Source organism: Equus caballus, chromosome 16 (genome assembly GCF_041296265.1).
Source record: "Equus caballus isolate H_3958 breed thoroughbred chromosome 16, TB-T2T, whole genome shotgun sequence".
NCBI lineage: Eukaryota > Metazoa > Chordata > Mammalia > Perissodactyla > Equidae > Equus > Equus caballus.
In genome coordinates, this window is record NC_091699.1 from 79,896,810 (window position 1) to 79,919,376 (window position 22,567).

The 22,567-nt window shown below is 37.3% G+C and overlaps 1 protein-coding gene across 4 annotated transcripts in view; it reads right to left on the bottom strand.

The window, feature by feature from the left end:
• The window catches only part of NPHP3 (nephrocystin 3), a 37,742-nt gene that overhangs the window by 9,824 nt on the left and 5,351 nt on the right, over nucleotides 1–22,567 (bottom strand). For all 4 annotated transcript variants that reach the window (XM_023620935.2, XM_023620938.2, XM_023620936.2 and 1 more), the window contains 15 exons: nucleotides 21,189–21,322; nucleotides 19,624–19,784; nucleotides 16,714–16,870; nucleotides 15,257–15,331; nucleotides 13,404–13,577; nucleotides 11,104–11,207; nucleotides 9,775–9,889; nucleotides 9,382–9,525; nucleotides 8,805–8,902; nucleotides 7,587–7,689; nucleotides 6,812–6,894; nucleotides 4,801–4,939; nucleotides 2,407–2,571; nucleotides 1,357–1,451; nucleotides 718–840 (listed from right to left, as the gene is read on the bottom strand). In XM_023620935.2, coding sequence (XP_023476703.1) covers nucleotides 718–840; nucleotides 1,357–1,451; nucleotides 2,407–2,571; nucleotides 4,801–4,939; nucleotides 6,812–6,894; nucleotides 7,587–7,689; nucleotides 8,805–8,902; nucleotides 9,382–9,525; nucleotides 9,775–9,889; nucleotides 11,104–11,207; nucleotides 13,404–13,577; nucleotides 15,257–15,331; nucleotides 16,714–16,870; nucleotides 19,624–19,784; nucleotides 21,189–21,322 — 1,870 coding nt within the window. The remainder of the gene's footprint in view (nucleotides 1–717; nucleotides 841–1,356; nucleotides 1,452–2,406; nucleotides 2,572–4,800; nucleotides 4,940–6,811; nucleotides 6,895–7,586; nucleotides 7,690–8,804; nucleotides 8,903–9,381; nucleotides 9,526–9,774; nucleotides 9,890–11,103; nucleotides 11,208–13,403; nucleotides 13,578–15,256; nucleotides 15,332–16,713; nucleotides 16,871–19,623; nucleotides 19,785–21,188; nucleotides 21,323–22,567) is intronic.

Genomic DNA, 22,567 nt, shown 5'->3' on the forward strand with positions numbered 1-22,567 from the left:
GGATGGGAGAGCTGGTAGACTAAAGAACGAATCAATTTCAAAGGAATCATGAAAAATTGGAATGAAGATCATAAATAATTTAGGAGGTACAACAAAGAAATTTGAGAGAGTTCACTCAGGAGCAAAAAACCAAAGTACGAAGCTATATTATGAGAAATGTCTAAATTTCTAAGTGAGACAGAAAAACCCCCTCATGAGGCTTAGCAGGTCAGAAGCTGGGCTCATAAGAAGGTGGTTCTGCCACTGGAGATCCAAACATACCAGAAGAGACAAACAATATATTTATGGAAAAGGGTAATCCTTTCTTTAAATTCAACACCTGTGAGATTCTCCGTGGAGCCCAAAGCCTATTGTGAAGGCTGCACTCTGAGATATCTGAAGGCCCCGAGAGTCAGAGATCACGAACCACCTCTCCGGGTGATTTGATTCCAACCTGCTTTTAAATGCAAGATTAAGATATAAAGCTGTCTCAGGATCATTCCAGCTCTGACTCTATGAAGCAGCACTACTCAATCTTTTTTACTATTCCTCTTGGAAAAAGTAGCTCTTATGGCAATTCGCAAATTGTCCTAAATTTCCCCCACATTGTTTTAAATTTCAGGTACCACTGCAACTGGACTAATTTTTAAACTAAAAATGCCATTTTGCTTTGTTATGCTGAACAAACATTTAAATTTGTTTTTCTGAGGAAAGGTGTTCTACAAATAAGTTTCTTACCTTTTATAAAGGTTTTGAGACACAAAGAGATTGAGAAGGCAATCGTGCAACTTCTGTTTACTTCCCTGCTGCTGAAACAGCCACGGGAGCTCATCCGCACTCCTCCAGGTCACGCGGTCCTGACTATCAGGAGAGAAAGGGGGCACACTCAGTAACACTGCCCTACAATGACATCACTTCCAAAGGCTTCAGACACATGCTGAAGGAAGAAAAGCATATTTACCATATATCTCTGACTCTTTATCAAAATCAGAAACTTTACCACTTAACTATGAAATTAAAGTGATATTCAGGGCTACCAACCAAACTCTAAAAAAACCCTCAGTGGATCCAAATATACACACACAAGTACACATAGACACACATATATTTTTAAACTATTTAACTGGAATAAAATAAAAATTAAAAAATGATCCTGCACTGATTTTACTTAAGTTTAAATCTTTAGCCTAGTCTTAAAAAGGCTTACATAATCATGTTTTGTTCTTTTGACATTAACAGAATAGGGAGAGGATTTAATCTGTGTTGTAATAATTAGATTTTTATACTTTAAGTTATAAGCTAAGAATGAGAAGTAAGGACGCAGAGGTAGAATGTGTGGCAGAAGTTACAGAAGAACAACATGGGCATGTGTAGTACCTTAGCTGCACAGTGAAATAGTTGATTAGCTTCTGCCTATAAGAAGGAATGATGGTGGTACCTTCCAGGTACTCCAGCCTCACTGTTTCCCAAGCCTAGAGAGAAAAAGAAAAAATATTGCACTCTATTTTCTGTAAATCTAACAGTGAGTTTGTAAAAGGAATTTACAATTATTTCAATTTTATAGTTGTATAATAGAAATGGCACTAGAATATTTTAAAATTCAGGATATATTTATGTGATAAACTGATACGAGAACAAAAATTCCTATACTAATATTTTAAGAACTCAAAACACAACTTAATCTAAACTTCTAGTTAATACATTAAAAATCTCAGAAACGTGGGTTGAAAGAGTACTAAAAAGTAAATTATATTTAAACAATATACAATAAAAGAGAAAGATAAGCCGGTAAAAATACATTTCACACCCACAAATACAATACAGCATGCTCAAATGAAAGACTCAGTTGCATTTGTATGCATATATAAATCAACCATGGCATTGCAGATAATAAGAATTATGTTGGTCAATATTTCCTAAACATTTACTACTGTGTGCTAGACATCATGTCTAGTGCCTCACAAGGATCAAGGACCATCTCAATTAATTATCTTTATAACCCCTGTGGTAAGCTGGAAAAGTCTGCCAAGGCTTAAAGAACTTGCCCCAGGTTACACAGCTATTCAGCTGTGAAGAGCTGGGTTATGAATGCAGGCACGCTGACTTACAGAGTCCAAGCTCTTAATACACAGACAATTATACCAGCAACTCAATGAAACATAAAATGGAAAAAAATATTTTTCCTCTTCCAGAAAGAAGCTACCTTTTAAAGTAATAGCCATCACTTAAAGGTAACACATAAGAATAATATTAGCCAAATTTTACATCTAACCTAAAACCATTGCAAAAAAAATTTGCAATGCCAAATTTCAGATTTCAATTTTGTCTGATAATTGAAACATTTAAAATAGCATGGTATAGCATAATACAGCATGCAATGATATGCTGACATTTATAAATTAAAAACCTTATTAAAATAACATTTACCTGTAGATGTTGAAACTTGAGCAGGCCACAACCATATGTCAACAAACACATTTTGTGTAAACTGTGAATAAGGGAGGTCAAGACAGCCCAGGTCATCTCAGGATAGAGTTCCATCAGTTCTGACTCACTCACACCATTGTGACTAACATTTACGAGGCAGAGAATCTAGGTAGAGAAATGAATTAACAATGATCAAAAAGCACCTCTAGGGGACGGCCCCGTGGCTGAGTGGTTAAGTTTGCATGCTCCGCTTCAGCGGCCCAGGGTTTTGCCGGTTTTGGATCCTGGGTGCGGACATGGCACCGCTCATCAGGCCATGTTGAGGCGGCATCCCACATGCCACAACTAGAAGGACCCACAACTAAAAATACACAACAATGTACTGGGAGGCTTTGGGGAGAAAAAGGAAAAATAAAATCTTTAAAACAAACAAACAAAAAGCACCTCTATAAGTAACAGCTATTAAAATTTCCGTAATTCTTTAAGCTTATTAACTTCTTATTCAAACATACAGTTCAAATGATTGAATAAAGCAAGAAACAGATTTCTTAGAATAAAACACACTTTCCAAAAAATATTAATTAACAATAAGACCATTATATATAAAATCTAGCACACCAAAGACAACACATATACAACAAAAATTTGGTGAAAATTAAAACTTCAGGCAATGTATTATTAAAAGTAACAACAGAGTTCCAATTCTGGGAAGATGCTAGAAGAAAGTGGCCTTCCTACTACAAATGCCTGTTAATATCAGACAACATAAAACATTTCTAAAAGTATAGTTGAACCTGCAAAAAAGAGAGGGAAATCCCCCAGGTGCCAAAAATGAATAGGAAACTGAAAACCAGAGGGCTACGTGCTGGAGCTGCTGTCCCTGGGGGAAGTAGCAAGAGAGGACAGAAAGCAGCCCCTGTACTTAAGGAATTGGGTTTTCACACCCAAAATGGGGATGGAAGGTGAGCTCTTAAACCCCATGAGGTGAGGAGTTGGAACTAGAATGCCTGCCAACACTAGGACCTTCCAAAAGCTGTACCCTCAGTGAAGGGGCGCACGAGGAAAATGTCAGCCCACAGACATTGTGGGCTTTGGGGTAGGGTGGAAAGTCAAAACCCCAGGAAGCCCCAAGCTGAGAAATTAACATAAAAATAGATCCACATTCAAACCATGAGTTCAGCAAGGTTGCCAGATATAAAATGAATTTTCAAAAACCAAAATTGAATATGCTAGCAAAAAACAATTTAAAGATGTTATTTTGAGTATAGAGTCCTTAGAAACAAATCTTAAAAGACGTGCAGGACCTTTATGAGGAAGAAGATAAAACATTATTAAAAAGCATTAAAGAAGATGACTAAATAAATGGAGAGCTATTTAGTTTTCCACAGAATTATATCGTAATTTTCCCCAACTTAATTTCTAAGTTCAATGCTATTCCAATTAAAATTCCAAAATAAGTTCCCATGGCACTTGCTGAGCCAATTCTAAAATACATATGGGAAATTAGCCAAGACAATTGTGAAGAAGAGTAACAAGAGGGGGTTTGCCCAAGGAAATATCAAAGCTTGCTTTAAAGTTCTAATAGTGAAGACACTGTGGTATTGGCCAGAAATAGGCAAAATTGGAACAGAAGAGCCTAGAAAACAGACTTGTGTTGATACGTGAGCTTGATATTTGACACGTGGCATTCCAAATCAGTAGAGAAGTTGTACTATAGTACATACGAAAATGAAATTAGCTAGCCATATGATAAAAGATTAAAAAGTAGATTCCTTCATACAATAAACAAAAATAAATAAACATGAATTAAGGATTTACACATGAAGAACCAAACTATAAAATATTGTGAAGGAAAAAAATATATATTAGAACACTTTTATGATAGCAAATAATTTTTTAAACAAGACACAACAGGCATAAACCATAAAATAAACTGTTGATAAATCTGACTTCATGAAAACAAAACTTTGTATGATGAATTACACCATAAAGTTAAAGGACAAGAAACAAACAGGAAAAAGACATTTATTTGCAAACTATAACAAAGGATTTTTATTCAGTAGGCAGAACATTTAAGAACTATATAGATCAATACAAAAAAGATAAACAGCTCCATTAAAAAATGTGTAAAGGACTTGAACCACCAATTCACATAAGAGGAAATAAGAATAGCCAATAAAAATGAAAGGTTGAAAAATCTCACTGATTATCAGGAAAAGGCAAATTTCCTGAGATTTCACTTCTGGCCACAAGCACACTATGGCTGCAAGTATTCCTGTATGTGCTTGAAACATATTTAAGCAACATTTAAAAAGAATTGCTATTTACTTCAATTGACACACAAATACAAACAAGGCAAAATAATTTTTCTTTGATAAGTTTATTATACTTTACCTGTTTCATTAGTTCTTTATCCATATCATTTGCCATGGACTCCTGGATAGATCGCAGAACAAGTCTATATAATGAGACAGTATCTTGACACTGGAAACACTGATGAAGGATTTTATCTAAATTGCTTGCTCTGCCAGCACTGTTGGAATTGAGAATAGATTTAATCTCTTGCAGTCAACGTCTGTGAAAAATTTGTAGTAAATAAAAACAATGCTTTATTTTATCTCTATTTTTTGTACTATAACTGATAATAACAGGAATTCAATAAAACATGATACAGGAAAATGGTAGTTTTATGAGCCTCCTAGAGTCATCAAATTTATTTTAGTATACCATTTAATTCAATTTAATAAACATATGCTTGGACTTACTATATGTCAAGCAATTACTACACATTATGGAACATAAAAATGAGTAAGACATGGTTCTGATCATATAGAAGCATGCCACCTACATACAGGAAGCAGGAAAATAATTACAAATAAGCATTATTAGTTAGTTAGCCATGCAAATTAAATTTGTTTAGAGCCAGAATTTGGAAAACATCAAGCTAAAGAAAATCACTAAATGGGGGTTTGTTTTAAAATATTACATCATATTTACCAGTAGTTTCCTTTTTAAATATAAAGATACACAGAAAGGAGGAAAAAAAACAAACCAAAATGGTCCACAGTCCCTCTTAAAATAGATGATTTCAATAAATACGGTTGTGCATCACTTAATGAAGGGGATATGTTCTAAGAAATGCATTGTTAAGCGATTTCGTCGTGCGAACATCGTAAAGTGTACTCACACACACCTAGATGGTCTAGCCCACTACACACCTAGGCTGTATGGTACTAATCTTATGGGACCACCGTCAGATATGCGGTCCGTTGTTGACCAAAACGTCAGTAAGCAACGCATGACTGTGCTATGAAATGTATGGAGAGTGCCTCACACTCTTGCATATACCTATGCAAGCCACAGGTGCTCACAGAGGCCAGACTCACTGCACAACTCTGGGAACAGTGGGAAAGGACACTGGAAATATCATGGGTGAGGCAAAGCTGTAGAGGATTTTTTCATTTTAAGTTTGATGCCTGAGATGAGAATGCGGAATTAAGAGACAAGAGTACTAGATTCAGCGTCTAGAACATGAGTTGTGCTAGGATTACTATCTATTGTGATGGATACCATCAAAAGTATTAATGTTTTTTACCTCTGATTGTGAAGAAACAAACAAAGTAGGGTGAGGCTGTCCTGAAGAAGAAATAAAAGTAGCAAAAGTTCCTAAGGTTTATCTAAAGGCAAATTACTGATGGATATCGAAAATAGAAGAACTATTTTAAAATGAAAAGATTCCTAGGATTTGAGAATAGAGACAATTAAAAATTCCTACCTACATACCTACCTACCAATATTTAAGGACACCTGAAAAACTTTTTTTTTTTTATTTGAGGAAGATTAGCCTTGAGCTAACTGCTGCCAATTTTCCTTTTTGATGAGGAAGCCTGGCCCTGAGCAAACATCCGTGCCCATCTTCCTCTACATTATATGTGGGATGCCTACCACAGCATGGCGAGCCAAGCGGTGCCATGTCCGCACCCGGGACCTGAACTGGCAAACCCCGGGCCGCCGAAGTGGAACGTGTGAACTTAACCGCTGCGCCACCGGGCCAGCCCCTGAAACAACATTTTTATACCTCTGTTGTCTCCTTACTTTCTCAAAGCTAGAGGCCTCGTGTGCCCCAAAAGAGGGTGAAGACGGCCTTCCTTTGCAACCCCCAGTAGGAAAAGGTTAGTGTGATGAAAATTTGACAAACAGATCCAACAAGTTCTGATAATTCATGGGCTATCAGTCTTCAGTGCTAAGCCACACACTCACAGGACGTTAGTATTGCTGTTAGAATAAACACAATCTGAATGGCCCAAGAGACTGTCCTAACGATCAGTTCTCCATCTCACAGGGTGAGGAAGTGGTCTGCAGCCAACACAAAACATGCAGATCATGTAAAATCACCGCCACTTACCGCGCGATCATTTTGCCGAAAAGGGTGACATAAAGGGCATTACAGGTTGCAGCAGAACGACAATGTCGTTCTAGCTTCTTCTCCTGCACCAGTTTACCCAAGAACAAGACAAAAATACAAAAACCACCCTGGAATTAAGCGGTCTTTACTGTGGAGCCATCAACAAATATTCCTGCAGAAGTGACAGGGTTCCTGCCATCTCATCAGCAGCAGCACTGCCTTGTGGAGGCGGGCCACAGACGTGGGGCGACATGCAAACCTTTTTCTTTCTAAAGACTGGCACCTGAGCTAACATCTGTTGCCCATCTTCTTCTTTTTTTTTTTCTTCTTCTCCCCAAAGCTCCCCAGTACATAGTTGTATATCCCAGTTGTAGGTCATTCTGGCTCTGCTATGTGGGATGCCACCTCAGCATAGCTTGATGAGCAGTGCCAGGTCTGCACCCCGGATCCAAACCAGCGAAACCCTGGGCCGCTGAAGCGGAGCACGCAAACTTAACTACTCAGCCATGGGGCTGGCCCCCGTGCAAAGCTTTTTTCCTTTTAAAACATCCACTTAATATAATATAGTAAACCAAACCTTAAGACCAACTTTTTTATTCCTTCCTCTATATTCGTTATTACTTTAAGAGCAAATGAATTTAACAAAGAAATTACTAAAATTCAATTTTCCTTATAACACTAGAGAGTTCCTATATGGAATTTTAAGTTGCATATAAGGTGTTTTATAGGAAAGCCCATAGAGAATAAAAGATAGCAGCAAAATAAAAATACTTACCTGCTCTTTACTTAATTTAATGTCTACAGAGTGGCATTCTGCAATTATGATAGATTTTGCATCTTTTGGATTTAAAGGATCAAGATGAAGTGTAGGCCACAACCTTTTATTTAAAGAAAAGAAAAATGAAACTCTCTTCTAATAATTCACAAAAGCGTAATCTACCCACAAGTCAAAATCCATCACAAGAATTAATTTTTTACACTGCATTCATAAAATAAGAAACTAATCTCTGTTAATCATATTAAGTAATATTATTTCATTTATTCTAACATGTGTCATTACTTTCAGCAATTAATCACAACAAAGACTCTATAAAATAAACAGCATATACGTTAGGCATCGAAGTGGTAAAACATTTCTAGTTCTATGTTCTACACTATCCGTAACACTAAACACAGCTATTAGCGCCTATGAGGAAGAGTACAAGACACAGTCTTTGCCCGCAAGTTACTTGTAATCCAACTGGAATTGAATCATCCAACAACATGCATTCTCACCGGGGTGGTGAAAATTGTTTTGGGGTCGGGGGAGAAAAAATCTTACTCTTTTTATGTATAAAGCACAAACATAAACATGTATCTGTTTAAATATATAAATTCATATATAGTATATGTGTGGTATTAAAATTTCAGGGGGGGAGGTGATGAGGAAGAAAATATCTAAAAAGGTTCCTTAAGGGGACAAAAATAGGTTGAGAAACACTGTTCTACAGAATTCAACCACTGTATCCCTTTTTTGAGGACTGTTAAAGTAAGCTCTCATTCCAGGGTAACAGGTGTCTGGTCTATTATTCCCCGCCCTCTCCCTATCTTCCTCACCCATAAACTACCCATTTAACTGCCCACTAGACATTGCTACTTGGAGCTACAACTGGTCACTCAGACTAACCACGTCCAAAAATAAAACTCATGACCTTTTCTCTACAAACAAGCCCATCCTTTGTGTTTCCTATTTCAGTTCATGAAACCACAATTTACTTAATTTCTCAAGTCAGAAACTTGAGAGTCATCCCAGCTGCCTTCTCCCTCACATCCTAGATCTAACCTCCCACCAAATCCTATAGATCGCACCTTTTCTTGAATTCGTCCACCTTTCCCCATCCTCACTGCCACTTATATGAAAAATATGAGAAACACAAACACATATCAAAAACCTTTCCTTGATAGTACTGAAAACATTTCATGTAAGCTGAAAGAACTAAAGTTAGCATCGTACCTCCATGCTGGAGGGCATGTTTCCACATTCACAGAAACAATTACTCTGACGTTCACTGGCAGCGGATCTATCAGCCATTTCATGTGTTTTTCAACTTGCTTAAAAATATAAAAACAAAATTCAATCTATTAATTCAAAACATTTCAAAACAACCCAATAATAGCTCCCCAAGGAAAATGAAATTCTCATTAGGTTTCTCATTATTATTAAGGATAAAACCTTACTTTTGGACGATTTATCTCAGAATATTAAAAGAACAAATGGCAAAACACTATTATTGCTGATCTGAACACTGGACACTTTAAGGAAACGTCAAGGCCCTAATAATTTGTCAAAATGAACAATCTTTGCCAGTTGTGTAAATTCAGTTGGTTTTTCCGAATAAGATACTAACACCTACTGGCATATGGTACATTTTTTTATCCACAGGCTTCCTCCCTAGAAATTAAACAGAAATAATAGAAACAACATCAACATTTTCTTCTCACAACATATAATTTAAATGCCTACTATAGCCATCACTCATATTTTTGTCTCTTTCTGAGTGTATCAATAGATTACGAAGTGAAAACAGTACCTGAACTTGATCTATAGAATCGATAATGATGATGACACTGCCTTGATGACGGGCAGAGAGCTTTTCTAGCCAACGTGGAAATTCTTCCAGAAGCTTGGCGGGATCCAGTGTCAGAGTGGAAACTGACCAAGAGTGCTGCATCAACTACAAGATGAGAACACAAATCAAAGTAGCTATACTTTATCGCAGCTGGGGGGAAATATTTCCATTCCTACTTTTTACCAAAATTGAGTCACCAAGAGAACCCCATTGCATTGAGTATTATTTTTAACCTTATACAAAACCAAAACAAATGGGTTATATTGACGATTGGTTTATCATCAGGTACTTAGCCCCAACAATTTCTGTATCTAAAAGAAAATCCTGATAATTCCAAAAGATGGCGTACTATACCTTTAGAGTTAATCGTTTAATAATCAAGGAAGACTCTGAGCTGGTTGACATGGGCCTCCCCACAAAATGAGAAAGAATTAGCGTGTTAGGGGAATTCTTCTGTTGTAATTGAATCCTGAAAGAAAAAGACCTTTCACAAGACTGATGAAGCTCCTTTACAGCCAACAAATAAGGAATTTACAATGCATTAAACATCAAATGCTACCTCACTGTCAGCAATCACGTGGTTAGTCACTTTTGAATAAACATGGGAAATTTCCGTTTTTTTCTCCACTTTTAGATCCTTTTAAATAAACTTCCAAAAATTATAGATTCATTTTAATTACAAGTTGATGTTCACTAATGCAAACCAAAATAGTGTATGTTTGAGGTTAAGGTATTAGGAAAATGAACATTAACCTTTAGTTAAAAATATCTTATTAGAGGAAAAAAGAAGTTTCTTTGTTGAGTACAAAAATATTACTGTGCAAACATAACTTTAAATAAAAAAGCAATAAAAAGGAAACATATGCTAACTCTTCAGTGTAAATAATAATTATGAATGAAAGAAAATATTCTTACTCCTTGTTTTTAAATAACATGAAATAAAATGAAACTAAAAAAGAATTTATTAGTTTTTATGAACCTTAGTCCATAATTTGAAGAACTAGTTTACATTCATAGTAAAAGTTATCCTTTATTTCAATATTCTTTAGGAATTATTTCACTCTAAATAGTCTTTGTCTTGCTTCAAATATTTAAAATCTCAGTGAAACTTTTAAGATGAAGCCAATAATTGAAAATCAAGGCACATCCCCTCTGTAATTCCCTAATTCCACGCCATACTGACCACCCCTTACACAGCACTCCTTTAGCTCTGACCTATATAATTTATGTACAATCACAAATGCTCCCATTTCCTCTTCCTCTCTCATTCTGTGTCTTATCACTAACATCCAAATTGTATACACGTCAAGGCATGAATCTATTACTTTACTCTTTTTGCTTTTGTTGCCAATCTTTTTTTTTTCCTGCTTTGTCTCCCCCAAAACCCCCCAGTACATAGTTGTATATCTTAGTTGTGGGTCCTTCTAGTTGTGGCATGTGGGATGCCGCCTCAATGTGGCCTGATGAGTGGTGCCATGTCCGGGTCCAGGATCCGAACCAGCGAAACCCTGGGCCGCTGCAGCAGAGCGAGCGAACTTAAGCACTCGGCCACGGGGCTGGCCCCTCCTTTTTGCTTTTGTAATATTTAGTTCAGGCCATGCAGGAGGGCAGACGTGCAACAATACATTTTGTTGAATGAATTCAGTAATTCAAGTGACAACAATGATAATTTCTGCATCATACCACTTTGATAAAAGAAGGGATTTTCCAGAACCTGGTCCTCCAGATACAAGAAGGGGTGGAGTCGGTGCTGGTGCCGCCACTAGATCATTAAGGCGTTGGTAATACTAGAAACAAAAACAAATGTAAATCGTGAGGAAGCACATGCCTCTTAGAATACTAAATAGAGTCAACTTCTGATTATCCTCTGCTATCCCTGGAGAAAATGAAATCTACTTTTAGTCAATAACACCCTCATTAACTGCTTACTTTTATGGCTAAATACGCCCCAAGTAGCAAGCTAAGAATGGGCCCTGATTTCTTCTACACACAGTACTGCTGTAAGTTAACAGATGAGGGACAACACTTGAGATCCCCGTGGGGTTTTGCAGTGTTCAGACATTTTGCAGAATGCTGCAGGGAGGCCCCTGTATTACCCTGTAGCCCCTAAACCACAGGAAGTCCCACAGAAGGCCTTGAGGGCACTGGCAGGCATCCTTGACCTGGTCAGAACATCCTCCCTGGAGACCCTTCAGTTTCCAGGGGTTTCTGAGAATAGGTCCAAACAAGAGCAGGTTTTGTCTGGGGCCTTGGAGTCTCGCAACCCGCTGCAGAGAGCCAAGTTAGGACAGGCCACCTGACATCTTTCTGAAATTGAGGGAGCGCCAGTCAAGGTCCAAGAACCTGTATCTGCCAGGCTTTCCCCAGACACTAAAAACTGCAAGAGCTATAAAAAACCACGCTCAGAAATCCCAAATACCTCAGAAGTTACCAAGGAGTCTCCAAAGTTATCTTGGGGGTTGAGATGTTTATTAAGTGTACGAGTGGTCTAAATGATAGCTGATGAGGAATTAAAAGAACTGGTAATAAGTAGTTTGTGGCTAGCTTAATGGTAGCAGAAATTTCCAGCAACTACAATAAGTAATTACTTGGTATAATTTTTCAATAAGTTTTTCTGTTTGTCATATCTAAATACAGAACATCTTCCCAGAAACTCAAATAATTCTGATAGCAATGATGCTTCTCAAGAAGCAGAGGGCTTTATTGATTTACGACCTCGTAAACCCAAACAATTTAGTTCATGGTTCCACATAAAGCCTATTTATAGAACCACGGTTCCCAAGTTAAGACCCCTTACAAGAGAGGAAAGAGCAGAGGCTTTGGAGCCAGAAGACCTAGGTTCAAATCCTGGATCTGCTATCTACTCCCTGTGTGCTCTTAAGCAAACCACAATCTGAACATCAGGTTCTTCATTTATAAAATAATGATAACAGTACTCTCTTATAAAACAACAACAGTTTGACATTTCTCAAGAGCCAGGAATTGAGCCAAGTGCTTCATATGCATTATCCGGTTTAGTCGTCCCAACAATCCTTTGAGGTAGGTACTACTGGTTATTCCCATTTTACAGACAAGAAAGTCAAAGTTTAGAGTAAAGTAACTTGATCAAAATACAGAGTTAGGAAATGGTGGAACCAGGACAGAAACATAGACTAAGTTATAAAAGTCCTATAAAAATACAGCTGTTAGTGACAGCTATGGTAATAGTCTTCAAAATATTAGTTTCTACATTAATTTTTAAGTTTTACTAAGTATTTTTTGAACTTGGACATAGATTCTTCATGCACTTCAAATTCTGTTCACTGGTTTAGACATTTAAGCATGCTGATGGACTGATTCGCCCATTGCATTAACTACCGTGCTTTGTTTTCCGAATGTTTGCTATTTTGATTCCTCCAAGAATTGGGAGAATAAATGGCGTTACTATTTTTTTTTATTGAGGGAGATTAGCCCTGAGCTAACATCTGCTGCCAATCCTCCTCTTTTTGATGAGGAAGACTGGCCCTGAGCTAACATCCATCCCCATCTTCTTCTACTTTATATGTGGGATGCCTGCCACAGCATGGCGTGCCAAGCGGTGCCATGTCCACACCCGGGATCCCAACCCGCGAACCCCAGGCCGCGGAAGCGGAACATGTGAACTTAACCGCTGCACCACCAGGCCAGCCCCAGGCATTACTATTTTATCAAGTTCCCTAGCTCTCCTAATCTTGGTTTGGTGGATTGGAGATGGTAGCATAAGGAACATGTGGTTGATAAATCCTAATCTGTAACTAAAAATGTTTGATGTTCCTAAGTATATTTGACTCTCACATATCTTCCATATGATACACACCTAAGCACATCTCAACATGGATAATCAAACCTTGAGGGCAGACACTAACATGATCACTAACCTCGAGTATCTTTAGGGGAAAAAGCAATCATAATACAGCCTTTAAGCGGCAATGGATCTTTGTTGGAACAATACACCAAATGCTTACTTTCTCAAATCCCAACTCATGGGCTGAATTTGAAGCCTGTTGAAAAGTTTCCATTTGCTCTTGCTCATCATGTATGTCCCACAGAACATCACCAAAATCATCTTCTTCTGGAAGAGAATCTTCACTGCCCAAATCCTTAGTCTCCAGGTCTGTGTTCTCAAAGCCGAGGATGTCCTGAACAGCAAGAGCAAGCACACGAAAACGAACGAAGAACGTAAAGACCTGCAGCAGTGTCAGCACGCTCGCCTGAAGCGGCTTACCCGACCAACGGGGCAAGTCCAAACCTCCGGCCGGGCACACTACCTACAAGAATAAACTTACAACTGGAAAAATAAGCACTAGCTTAAAAATAAAGAAAAGAAACAGGGAGATACTAAAACAATAAAATCAAAGACCTCTCTTTTTTCTTAAAAATAAAGTTAGGGGGATTTTTTGACTCCCATGGGATCTGTTTTCTGCAAAATGGGTATACAATATCTTTGGTTATATCTGGCCGGTGAATACTTTTAAAGATTGTGCTAATGCCTAAGAAATACGCTGCTTTACATTTTTATAAGAATTTAACTACTAACATGAGGTTTCTTCATATCAAATACCTCCACTATGATATCCAGTTTTTATATCAGGTCACTGAAAATATGTTGTTCTTCAAGCAGTAAAGATGGTAAATATGTCCATTTTCACTTACTGCCATTTATTCTGATCAATTCATTTTATTTATCTTGGTCCTAAAGTTCACAAGGTTGTTGAGAAGATCAAAATTGGTACTGTCAATCTTTATACTAAAGAACACTACACAAAACCTGTTGCCAGAAGTCTTATCATTATGTTTTGGGGCTCACTCTTTTTCTTTGATAACAAATCTCCATACTTGCAATGCAAGTTAATTTTAAAAAGTAATCTAATCCCTTACTTCTCAAATATGGTCTCTGGCACCCTGGGGGAGCTGTCCGCAGGTATGGGCAACCACAGGCTAAACATGGTATGTTTTCCTCTTGTGCCCGTTTTACTTGAAGACAGGGGGTTCTTTTTCTTTTTATTATCATTATTAGAATTTTTGCTGATATATAATTTTAAGTGATTTCTAGTGTTAAAAATAAATATGGGTATAATATCAAGCAGAAAATATAACTCATAAATCTTCAAGATAATACTTGCGACATCAGAGAAACTTTCCGTTCAAGACAGCTCTAGGATCCATGACCTCAGACCCCGAGAGGTGTGTTTTCACCCCTCCCTGCTGTTAGGAATAGTGTGGTGGAAAAATGCGAGGAAGATTTTTTGAATTTACAGAAATTCAAGATGCATACAGAATCTGAGGAGGCTCTCTATTGAATAGGATGAACATTTTCCCTCAGATACTTCCTTTTATCTCCCATTTTTGTAATCCATTTTACACTTAACAGGTACGGAGGCATCAAATAGCTTTGTGAGACAGATGAGAGATAAAAATACATGATACTAGGGCCCAGCCCTGCGGCCGAGTGGTTAAGTTGGCCCGCTCCACTTCGGTGGCCCAGGGTTTCCCAGTTTCGGATCTGGGGTGCAGACATGGCACTGCTCACCAGGCCACGTTGAGGCGGCATCCCACATGCCACAACTAGAAGGACCCACAATTAAAAATACACAACTATGTACTGGGGGTACATGGGGAGAAAAAGAAGAAAAAAAATACATGATACTAGTAATACCACGATAATATCACAGGACTGACTCCCACCAGAAACGATGGCTCTCTCCCCTGATATTGTCTCCAAAAAAACAAACAAGTGATTTTTCTCTGGAAAACTCAACTTTATGGAAACCAGTCTTAAAATATTTTAGATAAAATCTTACAGAGAATCTATATTTACCTGTTTAATAATCTTTTCCACATAAATATAAGTTTTATATACTCCCTCTGCAGGATCTCCTGAGTGATCAATGATCTGGAAAAAGAAATTTAACAACAATAAGAAAAAACAGTAATAACATGAGGAGGTGGTGGTGAACACTTTTATAGTGCTTATGTGTCAGGAACTGTTCTGAGTACTTTCCATACATTAGCTCATTTATCCTCACAACAACCCTACGTGGGAAACACTCATTATTACCTTCATTGTACAGAAGAGGAAACTGAGGCAAGTTAAGTAACTTGTTCAAGGAGACACAAGGCTTTAGTGTGAACAATGTTGCAATAAAACAAAAAGTATCCTTCTTTTGATTATGTGTCCTAATTTTGTCCAATGTATTTCCGTACTACTCAATATACACAACCTTCAAAATACATCAAAATCCACCTTTATGCCGATAGAAGACTAGGCTGATACTAAAATAATTAAAACAAAGAATGAAACGGCTCTGAAGTTTAACTATAATAAAATTGTACTCTTTTCTCTTAGCCTCTTTACTAGGTTACACGGGTCTCAAGCTATCTTTTCAATACTAAATGATGTAAAGAAAAATGCTTCTATTCACACGTGATCTTTTCTGGCTGGGCATAGAGAAATTAAAACTTTGTTAAAATCACAGAGTAGTTTCTGATTGTATTCTTAACTATAAACATTTACCAAGTTATCTCAGTGTGCAGTAACGCAAAATCTTGTAATCGCTATTCTAAAATATATCCCGCCATGCATCTAGCGATGATCAAATCCTTTTCCCACACTTCATCAGTTCTTTCCTTTTCCCAATACTCTTAGGAAAGGTTACTATAAAAAGGCTCCTCCTTACACTACTCCTTGGTTAACAGAAGACAGAAGGACTCTGCTTGGGGAAAAAAGCACAGTAAAGAATCTGATTTGTCCACTCACAGATCATACTCTTTTTAGCCACATATCGCTATTTATTCCTTGCTTTCTCTCATAGTCCACAACCAATCTGTTATGAAATCTGTTGGCTCTACTGCTAAAATTGATCCAGAATCCTACTGTTTTTCATCACCTCCTCTACCACTACCCTAGTCAGAGCCACCAGCCTCTCTCACCTGGATGACTGTGACAGCTCGCCAACTCTGCCCTCCCCGACTACCCTCCAACGCACAGTCAACGCTCAGCATAGCAGGCAAAGAGATCGTGTCAGAGTAGAATTTCTTCTGCTGCTGTCTAAAGTCCTCCCGTGGCTCTCCATTTCACTCCAAGGGAAAAAACGAAGGTTCTTGACGATCGTCCCCCTATTACCTCTCCTCCTAATCCCCCGACTCGCTCTGCTCCAGCCACACTGGCTTCCTTCCTCTCTGAAAACTCACCAGGCTCACTCCCACCTCGTGGCCATTGCTCCAGCACTTCCCTCTGCCAAGCACATTCTTAAAAGACAACGCTGTGAATTTTACCTTGGCTTTGTTGGTCTTGTTCAGGTTAGAAACTTGATCAATCAATTGCTGGACAGAGTCAGAAGTGACTTTCCCATCCTCCAAACGATGATAAATTAATCGCGGTTTGCCTTCAGGGTTTTTCAGAAAAGCTTCTTCACAGTCTTCCAATAAAAGGCTAGAATGGAAATCAGGATTTCTTGTATTACACTGCACTGTGGCAGCAAACAGTCAATCAACCTAAGTGCCAATAACGGGGCTTTACTACCATGACAAGTGGCCAGAAAAGGCCCAGCTGCAGAACAAGTGAAGCTTTCTAAAAATGGATATTTCATAGCTCTGGTCTAGCTTAGTCTTAAAATATAATATGTTCCGTAGTGGACAGTGAAAGTAGGTACAATACATTGTGCATTAAATTAAATTTTAAAGCAAACACAACCTTCACTTTTTTAATCTAATAAAAAAAATACTCTCAAAAATACTGTTACGCGGCTGGCCCTGTCGCCGAGTGGTTAATTTCATGCACTCCACTTTGGCAGCCCAGGGTTGCCAGTTTGGATTCTGAGCACAGACCTACGCACTGCTCATCAAGCCATGCTGTGGCAGCATCCCACAAGGAAGAACTAGAATGACTTACAAGTAGGATATACAACTATGTGCTGGGGCTTTGGGGAGGAAAAAAAAAAAATGACAAAGATTGGCAACAGATGTTAGCTCAGGGCCAATCTTTCTCACCCATAAAGTATACCTTAAAAAAAAAATTCTGTGAAACATGGCTCAAAATAATGCACCAGACTCATGAGACTTTGCATATAAATGGAAAACCTAATTCCGCTTACAATTACACAATTTCCAAGTTAAAACACAAATATTATCAGCCTCAAGATTTCAACATTTTTCTCTGCTCTAGTCCTGTAGATTTTTCTCATCCAATACATGATCTGAATCTTCACACCCAAGATACACTATAAGAAAGATCCAGAGGGAGATGGGGAGGTTAGATAGCTAGTAAAAATCTCAATTGAGTTAAAGTCTAAAAAAATTCTAACTTTGCTACAAGGTACCATAACTACAGTTTGTACTATTCCTATTTACATTCTAGAAAAATCTTAGAATAACCTACTAGTGTTTTCTACACCACAAGGAAAATTACAACCAATTCCCCTTTCTAAAAAACAATAAATGAAAGTTTGTCTAGAGAGGCAAGCTAGTGTGTGTACGCAGGGGAAAGCTATTACGTGATTCAGACCTTGCATAATCAACTAAAATACCAGCCCCAATACAAAACAGAAGAAAATAATGTTCTATTACCTATCTCTCTGCCAATTAAATCAATCTGAACCATAGAAGTTTTCCTTGTTGAAATCATTCTGACCATGTTCTACAGAATTCTGGAACTGCAACGGTTCATTTGTTATTACTTTGGGAGGAAGTCTGCGGCCCATCTGGATACCAAAGAACGAGCCTTCTACTTAGCCACATGTTCCTATTTCAAAACAGTCCCTACAAAACTCCTATGTGGGGCTCAGATGAAACGATAGGACGCCTGGGATTTGGTTCAAATACTTGGTGGGAGGGAAGCAGAGGGGTTACTGGGTACCGCTCAGGGGACCTGTTTGTAGATTCCTCTTTTAGGAAGACGGGGAAGCCATCAGGAGAGGTGAAGGAGCAACCTGAGAGAAATTAAGCCTCCACCAGCCCCTGTGTGGCTTGAAGCCCACCCCTACTGTCAGGCTTCAAGACAGACATAAAAGAAAAATAATGTACAATAATGTACAAAATATGGATATAAGGTAAAAAAAACAAGATGGTTTCAAGGATTAAAGAATTAATAAGAGAAAAAAACAACAAATGATATGTATTACCACTTGAGATAAAATATTACCCAGATATTAAATAATAAAACAGGATATTTTCTTAATAAATATAAAAACAAAACAGGAAAAGAAAAGGGGGTAGGAGGTAAAAAAACCCAACTAAAGGACATCCAGTTGAAGGAATTCTTAAACTTGTTTTGGGTGAAGGCTCATTGACCAGGTGGCTCCCTGGCCTCTGGGAAGAGTCTTAAGGATCAATGACGAGTTACACTGCAGGGTCTCTGGGAAAGCTTAGGGCTCCACACACTCCCAGACACCGTTCAAGTCAGAGCTGGTCCTCAATAAAGAGAGAAAAATGCTTTGGAAGGGTAAAATCCAATCAGATAGCAAATGTAGAAAGAAAAATTAACCCCCTCATTCCACCTATTTTGTCTTCTATCTAAATATCTAATTGATTAAAAAAATCTTTATTTGCAGACTAGATTCATTGGTGTGATTATATTCACATTATAGGAAAACTGCTCATTTTATTGGATTTAAGTAGTAAGCTCCTTAGAGAATTAAAAACATGATTTAACACCTATATAAGTGTTCAAGTACCTCTCAATTTGTATCTGAAGAAAGAAAATAATGAAGGTTAATGCTGATTATTGAAATCAGGGGTCCCCAAATTTTCTGTTTTAAAGGGCCAGCTAGTAAACATTTTAGGCTTTGCAGGCCACACGGTCTCTGTTGCAAATACTCAGCTGTGTAGTGTAAAAGCGGCTGCAGAAAATACAGAGCTGAATGAACATAGCTTTGTTCCAATAAAACTTTATTTGTAAGAAGAGGTGGCTGATCGGATTTGGCTCAGCGCCATAGTTTGCTGAGCCCTGATTAAAATGATCTTTACACTAATGACGTTAATCTTACGACCTACTAAACAAACCTAACAGTGCAAAACTTTCAATTCTTTATTTTATTTAACTATGAAAAGGCATAGAATTTATTGAATTTCATGGATGGTTTTTGGTTATAAGAATGCAATTAGAATTTATCTTTCAGCTTCATTTGGCAATCTCAATCCTATTTACAAGTTAAACTCCTGTAGTAAGTTACAGAATTTTCAGCTTACCTTGGTAAAGTTAAATGAATGAATAAGATAACTAATGAGCTCTTCTCAATTTCCCATTTTCTTACAGTGAGGTACTGATTTTCAACATCTATTGGAAAATGCACAGCATGGAAAAAGTATCCCATTGTCTCACACATTCTTTTAAGTTTAGGTGAATAGTCCTAAAAACAAATGAAAACATATAAGAGCACAGCTTACTGAATTAAAGATCTAGGCAGCTTCATACTACTTAAAATAAAAAAGCATGATTTAGAACAGGTTATGTTGGATATTTTCTGATTTAAAATTTAAAAAAATATGTAATCACATTTTAAAGAAAATCTTTAAGAGAAAAGGCAAGGTTTTCTATTAAAAAAAAACAGCTTAGCAACTTGGTTGTTTCCTAGCTCAGAAAATGATTTATTTCATAATACAACATAAAACGGTTGGAGAAAAATATTAGGTTATTTTGCTTTGGTATTTGTTTATTTTTATTATTATTATTGCAAATGATTTGTTTTATTGTTATAAAGAGTGAAAAATATAAATCCATAGGTCTATACAGTAAAAAGTGTCCACCACATATATTAGAACTCTAAAACAAACAGATAAAATAAAAATATGTTGGTCTATAACAAATTGAATTACTAAGTAACGATGACTATTATTATGCAATAAATTAGTAATTCCCTCAACATGTCTTTGGGAATAACATATATTCAGGTAGTGAGTGGAAGCTCTGGTTTTCAAAATATTTTATCTTTTTACCAAAATCAAGTAATATCAAAAAGGAAAGTTAAATGAACTTATCAATCAACAATCTGGAGGATGTTAATATAGCAGGTATAAGCATGTGACATGCAGATTTATTTAAAATTCAATTAGAACAGTAGTTGGCAAACTTTTTCGGTAAAGGGCCAGATGGCAAAATTTTTACAAATCAATAATAGCTTAGCAACTTGGCTGTTCTGGCGGAGGCCTTTGTGGTTCATTTAGTCTCTGTCTCAATCTATTCTGCTCTTGTAGTGCAACGCAGCCAAAGACGATGTGTAAATCAAACACTGCGGCTCTCTTCCGACAAAACTTTATTTAGAGACCCTGAAATTTGAATTTCATATAATTTTTACATATCACAAAATATTCTTCTTCTTTTGACTTTTTTCAACCATTTAAAAAGGTAAAAACCAATCTTAGCTCTGGGTCATAAAAACAGGCTGTGGGCCTTACATTAACCCCAACGGCTGCCCTGAGAAATTACAAACCATGGCAAGGATTCAATTCTGCTACAACCTGAAATAGATTCAAGGACAGAGCTAGCAGATAGTAAACCAAAGCAGGCACTATTAATACAGGTCTTAAATATTGTGCACAATGTGTAATGAAGCATTGAAAAGCATAAAGTTCCAAGGCCTTAATCTGAAAATACTGATAATACTAAGCAAGAAAAGCCCAAGATGCTTCCTGTTCTTTAAGGCATATAATCTAGTAGGTAGTAAACTATTTGGTTTAGATGTTGTAGTATAAATAGGACACAATATTAACTTGTATTTTAAATCAGTGAATACAGAATTTATAAAAGTCCTCACCTTAAGGAAAAGATCCATTTCGGGCTGGGTTTCATCTGTATAAATGAGGTAACATCTGACAGTGTTACTCCATAGAGAATGTGAAAACAGGGGAGTAACCTGTAATAAACTAGCCACAGCAATATCCCAGTCATCTGAAAATAAAATTTCTCATCAGTTCATGAAAAAAATTATTAGAAAACATTTGACAAGATCATTCCAAAAAGAGTCTGAAAAAACACAACAGGCGTCATAGCAGGGAATCTGATCTCACTTGTAATACTGATATAGCTTCTAGAATAATATATTAGAAGGCAATCAGTTCTCTAACCTCCAATTCTATCCTGGGGCTTAAAGCAGTCAATGCCACCAGTGGTCTTTGCTGGGGTACCAGTGGTTCCAGTCAAATGTCATGGAACTATGCTAAATGAGATGTTTTGTTAATTTGCTACTTGAGGAGAGCCCACATTCTAAGGCAAGCCTATGGTTTCACCTACTTATTATTCTTGAAATATACTGAGCCAAAAAGAAAGTTCAAGGGGCTGGCCCCATGGCCTAATGGTTAAGTTCGGCATGCTCCACTTTGGCAGTCCGGGTTCAATTCCTGGGTGCAGACCTACCCCACTTGTCAGGGGCCATGCTGTGGTGGTGACCCACATACAAAATGGATGAAGATTAGCACAGATGTTAGGTCAGGGTGAATCTTCCTCAAGCAAAAAGAGGAAGATTGGCAACAGTTGTTAGCTCAGGGCAAATCTTCCTCAGCAAAAAAAAGAAAAAAGAAAAAAGAAAAAGAAAGAAAGTTCAAGAATGGTATAAAATGAAAAGTAATCATATGCCATTTACTGAGAATGAACATTTTAAGACATATTTGACTAATTCAAAAGGCATAATTAAAAATTGATTTTCATTTTGCTAATAGATATTTAAATAATTTTATAGTTTTAAGAAAAAAGAGTAGAGCTACTTACAACATCTCAGATCTGCAGTGGTATTGAAATTCTGAACAGATCTTAGAACTGTTTTGGACACCAAGTTATATAAAAATAACAAAAACATCCTTTTGACTAAGAACACTACATTATATAACTAAGGTTTTTGTATTCTACTCCACAACCTGCTCTAACCTTTAACACCATCAAAGATGCAGAATGAAAGATGAAAAACTACACTAATCTACACTAGACTCTCACTGTTCAACTAAATCACCTAAGAATTCAGACAAGAAGCTCAGTTATTAGAACCTGATTGGCCATTCTGGCCTGGAAGCACCATCTGATCCTGATATGAATTATGTAACCTCATCAGCCCTGGTCAGTGAGAGCACCAGCGCAAGATGGTTTGACACTGGAAGAGACCCAGAATACAAATCTCATGCTCCGCTGATGGTAGGTCTCCCA